The sequence below is a fragment of the Toxotes jaculatrix genome, chromosome 23 (genome assembly GCF_017976425.1).
Source record: "Toxotes jaculatrix isolate fToxJac2 chromosome 23, fToxJac2.pri, whole genome shotgun sequence".
In the NCBI taxonomy this organism is placed as follows: Eukaryota; Metazoa; Chordata; class Actinopteri; family Toxotidae; genus Toxotes; species Toxotes jaculatrix.
Window position 1 is genome coordinate 12,523,447 of NC_054416.1, and position 16,189 is coordinate 12,539,635.

General features: G+C 43.2%; 1 protein-coding gene across 1 annotated transcript in view; it reads left to right on the top strand.

Annotated features, from left to right (window-relative positions):
- The window catches only part of nrxn2b (neurexin 2b), a 511,829-nt gene that overhangs the window by 222,397 nt on the left and 273,243 nt on the right, over positions 1-16,189 (top strand). The window contains exons 12-14 of the mRNA XM_041030969.1: positions 8,334-8,453; positions 9,951-10,332; positions 11,326-11,516. Coding sequence (XP_040886903.1) covers positions 8,334-8,453; positions 9,951-10,332; positions 11,326-11,516 — 693 coding nt within the window. The remainder of the gene's footprint in view (positions 1-8,333; positions 8,454-9,950; positions 10,333-11,325; positions 11,517-16,189) is intronic.

Genomic DNA, 16,189 nt, shown 5'->3' on the forward strand with positions numbered 1-16,189 from the left:
TTGAGTGACAGTCATTTTAACTACTTTTTAAACTTTTAATTCACTTGAATATGATGTTTAGAATATTTCTGTAGTGTTTCCTAGTCACTCACTTATACCTTGTGGATTTGTCCAACCTTCCAAATGAGCTGTGGAGCATAACGTTACCTCACTTTCAAGTGGAAATCAGACAATGATCATATGCAGTGAAAAGCCCACACTGAATTACTTAAAACTGAATGAATAAACATATGACCTGCATACTTCTAAGTATTTTCGGAGGCATGTTCTGCTCCCCCACCTGTCAAAATGTGCTTTTGTCTTTATTTGTTAAATACAGTGAAAAATCCCATTTCTCTGATTTGGTTTGGAAATATAACAAATAACACAGGAGCACTTTGACAGATAGCTCTAAGTCCTGTTTGCATTTCATGAGGGGTTTGACACGTACCGTTTTGCACACGGCGTCCTCAGTCTCTCATTACCATTTCTAATGAACGTGGTTAGCATATGAGAGCGGTGGCAGGGAGGGCTTCGGTGTCCCGGAGTTGTGGCCCCGCCGTCCAGACACCAGTCGACTGGAGTAATCAAGTGTGAAGGTTGTGAGGAGCAAACAGCCATTAACCTCCCAAACACAGGCCATCATCACCGTCTGCAGAGGACAGAGGGGAGGGCGTGTGTGTCTGTGTGTGTATGTGTCAGTGTGTGAATGAGAGCGAGTGCCAGGGCTGGTGAGTGTAGTATAAGACTGTGTGTGTGTGCGCGTGTGTCCTTTATTGGTGTGTGATGGATCGAGTGGATTGTGTGTGATTGTGAGTGTGTTTGATGGGAAATGTGTGAGTGCACGGTGTGTTGAGTAGAGAGGATTGTGCGTACATGCGTTTGTGTGTGTGTGTGGGCGGGGGAGTTAGCACGTGTACATCTGAGCACTTTTGAGGCCTTGACTGCAGTCTGGTAAATAGTCTTTGGCGTGTGTGTGTGTGTACTTGCAGTCTTGCACATATATACTCTGGCATTTTTATCTATTTATTCTGATTTGTGGGCAAATCAGGCCATGTATTCCACTCTGTCTGCTTATCCAGTGTGATCTCAGTGCACATTATTCCCATATGGCTGTACAGTATGGCGGTGCTTGGCATGCCCAGGCCTGCGACCGCCTGTTTGACATGCCACTGTGTCGGCTGGTGTGATGCCATGCTGAACCAACCCATCTGCTCCAGGCCGAGCTGGCACAAGAGAGAACTCATTGGAGGCAAGCATGAGGAAAAGGGCATTGGACCTGGGGTTTGGTGAGGCATGGCATCCAAAAATCTCCTGAACTAGTGCCCTCAAAACAGTCCAGAGCATAAACTAGGGTGTGATGGAGTGTGAGGGTGTGCTTGTTTTCAGGAGAGACTAGGAGAATAAATTCACTTATGAAAAATGGATAAGCTGTCCGACTTACTTGCTGCAGAATAGTTCACCTGCAGTTGAAGGCTGGTGGAAGTCTTAATCATGTTAATTCATTTTGCAGATCATGTTGAGGATCATTAAGACTGTTGTTTTTTGTTTTTTTTTTTTTTTTTATTGTTGGTTTGTTTTTTGTTTTTTTTAAATAGAAATCAAGCATAGATTAATTGCTCTCTGAAACTGAGTTTTGTTTTCAGGTCAGTGGCAAATAAGTCAAAGTAATTTCAGAAAGAGTCTAAAAGAATATTTATAAAGCAGTTATGATTAATGTTCGGTTAAGGGAGAATGTTGCAGTCAAGGTGAAACACAGTAAACCGCTGGGCACATGTGTGAAAACGTGTAATCATGGGTTGGGGCAGGTAATCAGTGTGTGTTGCAGAATACTTTAGGGGTCCATTTCAGTGCAGCAATGAGATGTGCTGTATTTATAGGATTTGTTCATTTGGGTGGGGGGAGAGCATTCAGCCGTTTGAACTTAAGAGGCAACATGCTGTGAGGCTCTGTTTAAAAAAAAAAAAATCGATAGCAAGTCAAGCGGATTCGGAGGAGATGCGGTTCAGGAGGGTGGTTGAAACGCGGGGTTACCTGGGACCGATTAGTTGTTTGTGAATTTATGCGTCCGTAAGAAGGTGAGTGTTCGGAGGCAGTAGCTCGCAGTGCAGCAGAGTCCTGTGAGGGTAAAGAGACGGCGTTGAAGGAGGAAAGGATTGTTTGAGAGACAGACAAGGAGGCGACAGAGAGAGAGAGAGCGAGAGCGAGAGAGGAAGAGCGTGTTAAGTGTGTGTGAGGGAGGTGGGGGCGTTCCTCTTCATTACCGACACTAAGGAGCCGTGCCAGGATGGCAGATGGCAGAGGAGAGATGGGGCATGGGTTTGGCACATAAACTGCAACACACACTCACACGCCGCATACATTCACACACTCAACTGGACATAAAAAAAAATGTAAATTCAAAAAATAAGCCCCGGATCTCAATATGTTTTCCTGATAATTGTGATATACAGTACAAGTATAACAAACACACACACAGATATTCTCCTCAAGATCACCTGCCCACACACACACGCACACACATTCACACACAGACACGTGTCATCAAGCTATCCTGTGGTGTTCCTGTGCCAGTTTCTTGGCCAGGAAAGCAGCCATGCTGACGCTGCATCTCTCTCTTTATCTTTTGGCTCACACTTTCTGTAACACACACACACACACATACACACACGCACACACACTGCCCTCCCATTAGGCTCCCCTTCCCCAACCCCTCGCCACAGCCAATACTACCTGACCTAAGACCTAAATTAAAATTTTAACAGCCCCTTTTTCAAAATTCTCTTTCTTTCATTCTCTTTATCTGTCCTACACACACTCACTCACACACACACACTCAGACCCCCAATGGTCCAATTAGGAGCACTGGTCTGTTTGCATGGCAGGAAAGCAGGGCAGCGTGTTTGTGTGGGAGATGTATCTATTGTGCACAGCATGTACTTCTCTCCTCTGCAAGGTTGAACGGAAGAGCAAGATCTCACACTCTCTTTCTCTCACACACACACAACAAACACACACACACACACACACAAAGGCAGACCTCCCACAAATGTAGGAAGCAAGAAAGACATGTAGTCTCAGTTCATAGCCTACTGTACCTACAGTACACCTAAGAAACGCCTACCACCTCTCAGCTCCGTTGAAGTCTCTCTGTTACATAAAGATCCATCTTTTAACATCAGCTATGTATTTGTTTGTTAAATCTCTACATGTCATCCATCATGGATAATTAGCTGGATGTAGACAATAACACACTGCTGAGAGATATTGATGAAGTATCTAATTATTGATTTATTGCTATCTTTGAAAGGAAGCGAAGAAAAACACTGATCAGTGGGTTAGTGGTTCCTGCAAAAACATTTTGCATCCACTGGTTTTTCTTTTGGATAATCATGTTCAGATTTCAGTTTGTTTTTTTTTGTCTGACACTCGCTCCAAAAAGCCAAAACAGTGGTTAATGTTTTAACTTTAAATTTTATTTTAAAGATACCAAGAGTAAATCCTCTTTACATATATTCAAAGCTGTATGCACCTGCAGCAGTGCGTGCCTACCTCTGTGTGAGCGTGAACAGCGCAGTGTGTTCACCGCACAATGTGCTTTCACAGATGGGTACACAACAGGGGGTTGCCTGAGGTCACCTGGTAGTGAAAAGCTAATCATGAACATAAATAAGTCCTACACTCATACTACACATGCGTATATTCCCACTTTGATTACAGCATCTGTGTCTCTCGCTGAGCACAGATTTTATGGAGTCATCTTTTTTTTTTTTTTTGTGATTCCCCCATGTTTCCATATGAATCCACAAAGATGCCATGCATTATAATTCCCCCTAGCATGTAGCACGTAGTCTCTCTGGTTGTGTTTTTAACCTCCTCTGCTGCTCTGCATGAAAAATCACCTGGCATCCACGCTCCTCTCTGCATTTTCTGTTTTCTCTTTCTGTCTCCCCCCCCCCCTGCTCAGTCTCTCATTCTCTCGTGCCCTATTTTTTTTTTCTAACGACACTCAGGACAGTATCAGCGTCCCCCTTCTTTCCTCAGAGTGGGGCTGCTGAGCTGAGAATGAAACTCTGGGGAGTGTGGCTCTTTCTTGGGCCCATTTTAATTGGACTGCAGTCCACTGGTATATTTTCTTTTCTCTCATGGGTGCTCGCAAATGTGCGCGTGTTGATGCATGAGTGTGTGTGGCTCCGTGGAAACTCTTGACCTCAGAAGTCCCGAGTGCTAGCTGCTCATAATTACGTTCTCTTCCAGGGAATTTGAATTACAGAGCTTGAGCTGGCATCCGCTGCTGTATCCCATACTTGAGGATGGCAGGTTCTGTCAAACATCGTAAAACAGAATATGATGCTGTAGTAAATGGGGATCTGCTGTTATGGAACTGGACTAACATAGTAGCTCAGGTTTCCCTGTTTAGTTGATTCAGTGTTGAGATGAAAAAAGACAAAGTGGCATATTCAGGACACAGCATTACTCTGATACAAGATTTTCTCAGTGCAGAATGTGCTTTGTTCTGTGAAGGCTGTTTGGAGACATTCCAATATTACAGTGATGTCTTAATGCATATAAATGCATTGCTACCTCTGATTTAAATCCTAATCCCTATTGCATTTTAACATAAAGGAGGTTTTTCTCACCAGCTCAGCATGGCATCCAGTGTGACTGAGCCGGCTGGGGGTATGAACTGTCCGCTTAGCTCAGACACATCATCACATTCAATCCCTCCTAGCAAACTTTGACCCCTTGACTTGCTGACACACCCTGCAGTTACCCCTGACCCTTACAACACTCTACAGCTACATATGCTTGAGAGACCCTGACAAACAGCCGGCCTCAGTGGCTTCCCCTCATGTGTGACTGCATGACTCATGGCTGGTTCTGTTGTCGTCTACTGTTGCACCAGCAGCGAACTTGCCAGGGACTGCCTGTGGCCCTATCATGCTGTGGCGGTGTTATTTTAGTCACCGCTTTGGCTAGCAGCGATCGTTCCTCTTTGGCCAACTCCAAGCACTCTGGCCAGCATCAGACTTTGGCACGCTCGTTAGCGTAACAGCCATGTGAGGAAAGCTTGCTGGGTTTGCTGTGTGGCCAGCATCAGTCGGATATGATTCTGAGTGACAATGGGGATGTTACAAAAAAACAAAAAACAAACATGAAACATGCCTCATAATGTTGTTTTAGCATTTTTAGCACTAGTTAGGGCTTGAAGTTGTGGTGTGTGTGACAAACCAGGAGCAAGAGAATTGCAATGTGCTTTGCAACTTGTTCAGTTTGTCACATGCTTCTATTTTAAGCACCATCTCCGACTTCTGTGTGTACACATTTTCATCAGTGGTCTGAGAGACATCTGGATCTCTGTGCCACTTCTGCGCAGTCAGAGTAAACAAACATTTGTCTTTAATTTCCTGATTGTTGCGATAGAATTGTTGTCATCATTGCCCGCTGCAGACTGATGATCAGCTTCACACTCTCAAGTTGTTTTGATTGGGCTTTAGACATGATAATTATACAACTGTGCTCTAGTGCTCGCTGCTGCTGCTGCAGCAGCCACACAGCCTGAATAGAGACTGATGGCAACAACCAGCAGCCATTGGCTGACGGCTTGTGTTCCATTGATCCGATTGCATTAATCAAGGTTGTTTACAGAGAGAACACAGCGGCCAGTGATGGATGACTGCTGGTAATTATGCAACAACCCGCAAACATCACACCTCTCATTTACGGTGTGCTGACACAGTCAATGAAAATAATCCACAATCCTGGCTATTTTTACACTAGTTAAGAAATCTCCCTGGCACCTCTTCATCTCCCACGGGATGTATTTAGAAAGTGCAAAGAAAAGTGACAGGCTGAGAGGAGACGGGGAAACAAAAGAGACGCCGAGATGAAGAGAGAGGAAGCTTCTGTTTATGTGATCGCAGGCCTTTGCCCTGCCGATCTCCAAGACAAAGCGAGGATGAGAATTAATTGCATTTTAATAATCGCCAGCTCTTTTATTAATGAGCCCCGCGTCCCCCTTTGTTTTTCTAGCAATGAGTACTTTTCTCTGCTAGTGGCTGCGTTAAAGGCTTAGCGGCTCATTTAACCCTGGACCGCGAGTGAGGCTTCACTTCACTGTCAGCAATATACCACACCGAGCCAACACCAGGTGCTTCATCAATATGTGGTTTTGAGGCAGTCACTGTTTTTGACTAACTGATGGCTTTATGATCTGGGCATTAAGCCAATATACAAATGTACCAAGTTGTGTAAGTTAAAGTATTTTAATTTTAGAATCAGCAAGCTATTGTATAACCTTTGACTACCTCAGAGACAACAGTATGACAGTGGCCTTGCATTGCAACCCTTCCAGTGTGTTTCCTCAAGTGTGCATCACGATTTGCCCCTTCAACCTAATGGGTCCCTGGCTGCACTTTCACCAACTTCTACCCAGAGCTTTTTGTTGCTCGGCTAGCCCTGCCAGAGCAACTTTTACCATCTTACATCAGCTGTTGCATTTAGTTTCTCTGTGTTTAGTTCTTTGCTCTTCTTTTTCATCTTCATCCGTTTTCATATTTCCCCTCTATCCTCCCTATCTATCATTGTATCAGCGTTTACTTCTTTGCTGGCAACTCTCATCCACTCTTGCTCTCATTGCAGCAATATAGCAGCCTTTTCCTTTATTTACTTCACACATGGTGTGATCCAAAGTCTCTCTCTATCCAATTTCATGTGGCTGAAGACAAAAAGCCTATGAAAAAAAAACAATATAATAAAAAAAAAAAAAGTAACAGGAGTAAATGGGAAAACAATTCTCCAGTGGGCCATGTGTGTGTTCTTGCCGGGGGGCCATCAATTGATGGGACCTTTTTCTTTCCTTTAGACTAAATAATTTCACACACAACTGGGGAGGAGACAATCATGTTTCACCTGTCTGTACTATATCATGTACTTGAGCACCTTGTATAATACACTCAGGCTCCAGCCAGCCAACCAGTCAGAAAAGAACCACTGACCCTGGAAGGGGAGAGAGATTTCTAACATTAGATCTGTAATAAACAAATCATCAGTGCTAATTGTGTAAGAAAGCCGGCGTCTTGTCATGGATGTCACGGTTTCTTTATTTACCAGCCACAATGACCCAATGGCCCTTGCTGCACCCCAGCGCTGCCTAAAAGCGCGGAGGGTACAAAAGGTGGCTTAATGGAAGTGACTGGTCTCCTCCGGCATTCTGCTGTTTCAGTCGTGCCGTGCTGCAGACGAGGTGGAAGTCTCCCCTCATTATTCTGCTGTTTACAGAATCCTCCTCCTCCTCTCTGTTCAATGATCACCTTCACCTCGGTTTCATGACTCTGTGCACACCCACGACTGCCAGGCCTTCATTTCAGCTTCTGAAGCCACGTGAGGGATGATTCCCCGTTTTGTTGTTCGTGCTTTCCCGCTCGTGTATGTCTGTTCTGAATCCTTAAACAAACTTCAGCATAGTTATTAGCCGGCAACAGCCGCTGCATGACTTTAGCCATGAATCAACTCATCATGGTGCATTGACAGAGGTATTAATGACTACTGTCTTAATCAAAAGCTGCACTGTTTCTCCTGCTGTCACTCCCTCACGCTGACAGTTTGTTTTAATGTTGATGTAATAAGGCTCTGTCATTGGCAGGATATAAATAGCCTGTTCCCAACTTTGAAAAGACGCTTATGTAAATATGGCTCTAATAAGCATTTCTGTAACGCCATATGCTATTGCATCAAACTGTCTCCTTTCAGTGGCGGAGGCGAAACAACGGCAAGAGAGGCGAGCAGAGGAGAAGGGAATTGGGAGTAGAGAAGTGGAAAGAGGGAATTAGGGAGGAGAGCGGTTTGGGGGATGAGCGGTTAAACCGTCTGGCCTCGCCCATCAACTCCCCCACATACAGTGTGTGTTGAGAGAGTTCCTCTATGTGCTGAGCTCAGACATGAAATGCTCTGTGAAAGCAGAACACGACTTCATATATGCTTGTAACAGAGCGTCTCCAGTCGTCGTCGGCTGCCCGCTCTAATCTACTTCCTCAGCTGGTTACAACTTATTTGTCCTAGTGTCTTTGATGACATCCTGCTGCAACGCTGCGAGCTTTCGAGAAGACATTCGATTTTACAGTCTGTCAGGCCGGATATTTGATTCCTTTCATTTCCAGTATAGTGGGAGAATACATAGTGAGAATTTGTTTAGCAAACATGCAGATTTTCTCCACTAGCTCTGTCACCTACCGTGTGTGAACTCTGTCTGTGTGTGTGTGTGTGTGTGTGTGGGTGCGTGAGTGGGCGCACACACGATCCCCTCTGTGCTGTTTGTGATTTGAATTCCCCCCCCCCCCCCACCTCCACCACAGGCAAAGGACCCGAGATACTGTTCGCGGGGCAGAAGCTAAACGACAACGAGTGGCACACGGTGAAGGTGGTGCGAAGAGGCAAGAGCCTGCAGCTGTCTGTGGACAATGTCACAGTGGAAGGTGAGTTATGTTTGGGACACAGAGGGATTCATTTGGGGTGAGAAGCAGTGACTGTGGCTACAGTGACTGTGAGGATGGTGGTGAACTCACAAATCCACGTGTATTATCTCCACATTAAATACATCCACCTCGAAAAAGTGGGCTTTATTATCATTTGTCACGAAGGCGACTCGTGAAAGAGGAAGCTGACTAATTATGATGATAATGAATCAGATGTGGAGGTGCCATATGGTTGGTTCATTTATAGTTTAACTGATATTTAGGGAGACTGGGTAACAGCTTTTTAAAAAGTGTTAGCAAATGTCATATTAATATTGCTGAAATTAAAATAATTTGTTCCATTATGCGTTAGTGAGTAAATCTTAATGCCCAACTTTGGTCACGATTTTACCCACATCCTTTAAAAAAAAAAAGAAAAGCCAGGAACTGTGAAAAAGCAAGATGCAGCTCCAAATCCAATTCCAGCTCCATATGAAGATCTGGAAGAACTATAAAAAAGGAAGGATGAACTACGTGTAATTTAGACTGAGCACAAAAGAGAAATGAAAGGTTTTTCAAGGATATATAACAGCTGTGAGTGAGCAGCTGTGTACAAAGCACAGAGGAAAAGGTTTTGCCAACTACTAAGAAAATAGCAAGAGAAGGATGAAAGGTCAAGAGACGAGGTGGAGTCACGGCCACTCACTGTATTGTGGCCTCAGGGAAAAGGATGGCGGGGCACAGGATGAGGGAAGAGGTGAGGAAAAAGGTGTAAGCTAGATGAAGGAAAGAGAGTGGGCACGCTGAGGCCAGAAGCAATGAATGACCCTGTGAAGTTCTGACTGGTTCACAAACTGGTTTGTGGGGAAGAAAAAAGGAGGACGTGCCCAGGGAGTCCTGGCCAGGCATCAGCAGGGAAGGCATTTTAATCCGCAGTTTGCCAAGCTCATTACTCAACATCAACCAGTAAACACTATATAAATTGTGGCGTGTAGAGCAGTAACAAGAGATTTTCTGCAATATTATGCTGGTATCATATCCTGCACAGCAGGTTAGAAAAATAGACTGAACCTTTGTAAGCCTCTGCAGTAAAAGCACATACTGTATACACACACTGTTTTATCAAGCAACTAAAATCAGTCATTGGCATAATAAAGATATGCCACAACCATATAATATGTGCTTATTGCTAATTAGTATAGCAGACACAGTAAATTGGAATTTAATATAATATAGCTTTAGTTTACAGTCAAATACATTCGAAATGCATTTTAGTTTGGCTTTTCTGTTAGTAAATTTACTTTGACATTCTTTTTCTCTGGAAAGTATAAATCAATACAAGTTTAACTTATATAACTTATGTATATCAAATTAGAATGGTTACAATCCTCTCACACTTTTATAAACTTAATGTTTTCCTGGGATGCCTTATATTGCCTAATAAAGAGCATTGCAATTAATGTATTACCATTGTTTTCAATGATAATGCTGTTTTTTCTGTATCTTCCAACATTCCAGGCCAGATGACTGGTGCCCACACACGTCTCGAGTTCCACAACATCGAGACAGGCATCATGACCGAGCGCCGCTTCATATCTGTGGTGCCCTCGAACTTCATCGGCCATCTCCAGGGCCTGACCTTCAATGGGTTGCCGTATCTAGACCAGTGCAAAAACGGAGACATCTCCTACTGCGAGCTGAACGCCCGCTTTGGCATGCGCCACATCATCGCCGATCCGGTGACGTTTCGAACGAAAGGCAGCTACTTGGCGTTAGCTACGCTACAAGCTTATGCCTCCATGCACCTCTTCTTTCAGTTCAAAACCACCACGCCTGACGGCCTGATGCTTTTCAACTCTGGAGATGGGAGCGACTTTATTGTCGTGGAACTGGTGAAGGGGTGAGTTTCAGGATTTCCATTAACTGACAGGAGAAATTAAAGCCATTAAGGCTGGATGAAAGACTTTACTTTATCTAAGTGAAGAATCATGATCAGTCATCTTAAGCTCTACAGCTGTACACATTGTTACTGACAGAAAGTAAAGAAATATCTGATAACTGTTAATACATCATCGTGAATCTCAATGCATTTCTCTGACCGGCAAAGTATTTGGTGAATTTTCTTTAAAAGCTTGAAGACTCTTGCACAAACAGGTTTGAATTGTATCACCCTAAATTCTGCTCATAATTAGAGTATCAGAAAGAGGCTTTTGCTTGTGGATCCCTCTTCCTCTCGTGCTCTATATTCAGCACTGTTACAACACAAAAGCCTGAGCTGCCTCTGCCACACAAAGACAAGAGGCTACATAAAGGAACTGGAATCGAGGTAGAAAAAAAAAAACACACACATACCTTGAATGAAACAGCCACAATAGCCTTAACCCAAAACACAAAAGAGAGCCATATTTGTGTGAAGGAGGGAACTGTGCCACCTCATCTGCCTGTGGGCAAACACAGGGGCTTGTAGACAAAAGCTGGTTTCTATATTTACATGTCAAACCAGTGAGTAAATCCCAGGCTTCATGTGCAGCTACATAAACTGGCAATATTATTTAGCTCAGAGAGATGTTCTTACAGAAGAGGATGGAGACATTAAAAACTAAGTAGGGGAGCTGTGAGTCTTCAGTCACTTCATCATGGCGGTTGAGTGCTGTTGACTGTGACCCGTCATCACTGAGAGTCGCAGAAAGAAAACACATCATGAAGAGAAAATACAGTTTGCATTCTGAAGTGAAGCTAAATCAGTACTACCACGATTGTCCCCTTTTAGCTGAACAGTAGTTTTGACTCAGTGGTTTTGATCCTCATTCTTTTGAGAACAGCTAATGGATTGCAATTTGTAGTAATGACCTCACAAAGCACACACTCCTCACACGGATATCTTTCTTCTCAGGTACGTCCACTACGTATTTGATCTTGGCAACGGGCCGTCGCTGATGAAGGGCAACTCAGACAAGCCTCTCAATGACAACCAGTGGCACAACGTGGTGGTCTCCCGGGACGCCAGCAACGTACATACGCTCAAGATCGACTCACGCACCGTTACTCAGCACTCCAATGGAGCCCGAAACCTGGACCTCAAAGGTAAGAGCAGGCTGTTCAGTGATAGCATTGTGACACTACAGCTGACAGGAAATAACTATTCCAGGGTCATAATTGGACTGTCCCTTCATTGTTGTTGACAAAAGCACAATCGTCATTACAAAACTTTTTAATTCCCTTGGCTGTGCTGTAAGTACACAACAGAAGTTTAAACCAGGTAAACAAGGCTTACAGGAATTTGCATCTGCGTGCTTGAACATATGCGGTGTTCTTTTTCCCTTTTGTTTTTTTCTTTGGTTTACTGCTTTTTGTTCCTGAAAAACAAGGGCCCAGGATAAACAGAAAAAAAACTAAATGATGCTGCCAAGTGTAAGCGTGCTTGCCAAACAAGAGTGGACAGGGGGTGAAATAAAACTTAACAAAAGCCTGGCAGCATCTGTGCTAGCCTATCCTCTTCACCTTGAATGATGACCCCCCCCTCTTTCAGCAGATGTTGGCTTTACAGGAACAGGGCAATAACAGGGCAATATCCTTTACCAATCGGTATCCCGACATGACCTAAATCCAACATCTCAGACCAAGGTGAAAAAAGAATCATACCAAAAACAATAACAGCTTATCACTTCATCCTTCTGTGCTTTGTTCTTTTTTTTTTTTTGGCTTTCTCTCTCTTGTTCCCACCGAGCTGCCTGACTGACTGGTAAAAACAGTCACACTGGGTACACTTGACTTTTACCCACGATACGACGACTATCCTTTGATGGAGACACCTTTACTTCTTTGACTTTAAAATACCTTGCTCTCGTGAATCATCTTGAAATAATAGCCATGGTTACAAGGCACTTCAGTGTGAATAGATATCTCTGGTCCTGGTAGACTGGGGACTGGAAGCCCAGGTAATTGTAAGCTTTAGACCTCAGAAGTCAGGTTCTCTGATGTGTTATTTGGAACGCTTGAGAGTGGCTACCTGTGAAGCAAAAGGGTGACAGCATGGAAATAAAGGTAGATAGTCAAAGAAAGAGAGATTCTCACTTGGAATAAAGACACTAGGACATTGACAGTGGACAACAGAGGACGCAAGGAAGCATCACAAATACTGAACTCTTTCAAGTGCCTGTCTGTACTATTATTAAGATTAGCTCAGGATGATTCACTTTGATTTTGCCTGTGTCATGTCCCAGACTTTGGAGTGCTCTTGAGGGCACTGTGGGGTTGTTGTGTAAAACATATCAGAAGTCAGGATGAGCCCTCGGGGCCACTGAGGGCTGTGAGGAGTCAAAAGATCAAAAGGTGCCCTAAGCTTTTTTGGTAAGACATGATTTATTGAAGGACTTACCCTTTTTTCAGTGTTGTCCTTTGGGGCATGCACGGTGCAATTCAATTAGAAAGGATAATCGCAAGAGGGAAGGATGTAGAGGAATGTCACACAGTGTCCTTACGCTGGGTTACAGACAAAAGTACCAAACACAGAGCAAGCTTCCGTAAGCTGGAGACGCAGGGAATGAAGCCACTGTAGTTTCAGCAGTGAGACATATAATTAGCTCAAAATTCTGCGGTGATACGCAAATAAAGTCATGCACATTGGCCAATTATGTTATTGTCACATATGCTTTGGAGCAGGAAGATAATTTGTCACATTGTCTCATTTTATTTGGTGCTCATTTAACAAGAGTGCTGTGTCAGTGGAGGAATCAGTAATTACTAGATATCATGAACGCTCGCTTTCAAAGTTTTTGAGTATAGAAAGCTGCAGCATGATGTGTTTTCATTATTCACTGTGTGTGATTGATAGATAAAACTAGTCTCCTGTGCACCCATGCACTCTTCGCAGCATATCTAGTCTGGTGATCTCCTCCAGGAAAGTGAAGTAATTGATGTCTGTAATTAGAAGGGGTTTTTGTCTTTGATTGATTGATTGCTTCTTTCCAGGCTGTGGAAGAGACTGCTGTCAATCAACTCCGAGATTAAACAGGAGGATCGTTAAGAGGCAGCCAGTGAGGTTTTTAAGGAAGCGTGCTGCTGTCCTGCAGGGGTTGGACCACGCACGCTGCCATTATGGTGTAGAGAATGTAAACATAATCTGTATTCTCATTGTTGGGAAAAGCAGTGTTCTCCAAGCAATACAACTGGTGTTAGCATTCCCTCAGTCAGCCTGAGTGATTAATAGACAATTGTACCTCCTTCTTATAAAACACCACCAACCAAGCGTGCGCCAGCAAGATCCCTCAGCTGCCCACCACAGAGCCATGCGGCGACAATGGCTCCATTTGCATATTCAAAATTACAGACACCCCATTGAATGATTTGTCTCACAAATGAAACAGAAGGCAGCCGTTTTTGCCTTTTCAGTGCCCAATCAACACAGTATACATGGCTGGGGAGCAACCCTCCATCTGTGTTATTAATCTGTGAGCCGCTGCGTTTGAAACTTATTTATTTTCAGGGGTCCTTTTCTTTATCTGAGCAACTCTCGCCTGCAGGGGATGGAGGCTGAGGCAGCTCAGTGCTAGTGGAAGGAATAATAGTTGTAAATCTTGCTTCAGAGGACTTTACTGGGGGAAAGATGTCTCTATTCTCAATTCCCTCATCTAATTGGGCATTCAAACCTTGCTCTGTACTTCTACTGTGACAATTCCCCTAGCCAAAATATCATACACAGCTCAAACACTGTAGTGTCATAAACACTAGAGCAAAGCACCAGACCTAAACATGTGTGTAGGTGGAGAAAGGCTCTTGACAAATACATACACATATAAATCACCAAGCATGATTTTTTTTCTTCCCTCTTACTTTTGCATACACACAGACACACACACAATGCTGCGTATGTTTTTTTCTAACTGTTTAACAGTGACACACAAAGCTCTGCAAATCAAACACAGAAGAAATAGCAACAAAACCCATTTCTCACAATCTCTTTGCTCTGTTTTAACACCATTTCTGCCTGCATTTCAAAGAAAAAAACCCAATTCTCCAAGCTTTATCTGTGTAATTGCCCAGAGAAAATGGGGAAAATGGGTTTTGTGCTCTCTGTCTTCCTTCTCTTTGTTTTTGGACAGGCAAAAAAAAATCTTCAAGGCATCCCTCTTTGTCAGCTAAAGTATGGCGAGGGAGCAACACACACAGTCCCTGAGGACAGCATTGAGTGGATCCAGTTTTGTATAGTGAATGCTAGTCTCAGAAGAAGACATGTAAAACATACACCATACGGGGAATACGGCTCTGTCATTCCTGTTGACAACCTGCAGAACACAGTGATAGCAGATGATTACCATATTCCTGCCCTGAAATGGCCTAGTTGATTCCACAGAGCAGCACAGTTTAATAGGATCCTTATCAAATGCACCAGAGAAACTTTACAATATGATGGCAAAACATGATAATACAGATGAATCCTATAATAATACAGCTCAAGGTGAATAAAACAACAAATCATGATAAGCAGAATATATCACTATTTAGTGTCAAACAGATTTTTGGAACTTGGAATTCGTCCTCAGTCATTTGATGGAAAGTATGATTATGTCCAGCAGATCTGACTCCAACCTCAGTCGTTTGTTCAGTGTTATGCTGGAAAGAGAACGAAGGGAGAGAGTGTGTTTCTCAGGCCATATACATTTCACTAGCATAGTACATCATTATCAGACTAGGACTGCTTGTTCGGGTCAATTTGTTCTCACTTCGATCAGAGCAAATTTCCTCAGACTAGTAAGAACGGAGCTTCTTACCGATTCAAATTGTCACAGACGAAATCAGAGAAAACATGTGAAGCTGTGAACTAATGGGGGATTCTATATGGTATGAGATGTTATCCGTTAACAGCGCCCCTCCCCAGCCGCCACTTTGTTCCAGTGAAAATGCTGTTAATTATCACGGAATATATTCAGAAGCGAAGAAGGAATCTGAAGAAGTGGTAACGAGTCTGTTGTTTGAGGCTTTGTATTGTGACGCCTGCTTTGTCTGTTTCTACGTGGACGTGACGGGGCACTGGTTTAATCCTTCCATGGTGTGAAATGGTTTAGCTCTTCACTATACTATAATACTGATGTATATATATATTTTTTTTTCAGTCGTGAAATATTTAATCCTTACTAAGTGTCACCTGTAGCATTTTAACATTAGTAATTACCATGTTCATTTGGGGGCTTTAGTATAATTACCAAAAATAAACAAGACCATCACCCAGAAGACACGCAGCCTCCTGTGGGGAGGATAGCAGTAACAATTAGCAGCATCCTCTTTGTGACAGGAAGCAGTAGGGTTTATATGATACGTCTTCATTTTGGGAGCACTCACACCAGTAATACCACTCGGGGTGGACAGAGGCTAATTATCTCCATTTGTTTATGCTAATTATGCCCAGGTATCACAATTAATTTAACAATGATGTATTGATCATTAATTCATTAGTGCTGTTCATTACACATTAAACCAAGGACAGTTAAGGTTACAATGGATAAAGCCAAAGAGAATATATGTCCTTTGCTCTTTCCTGTAGCATATTTTATTAATTGACGGCAGTACCATAGAGTAGCACTACATTTATAAATTTAAATCTCAGTGAGGTCATTTCTAAATTTTAGTAGGAATTATTTATGTTGGTAATTAGTGATTTGTCTGACCTCAGAAGTTACATGCAAACGCTTCAAACTCGAGCAATAAATCACCAAAAGTAAGTCAAGTGAACAAAACAAATCGCTGCGTGTTGAAGCGAC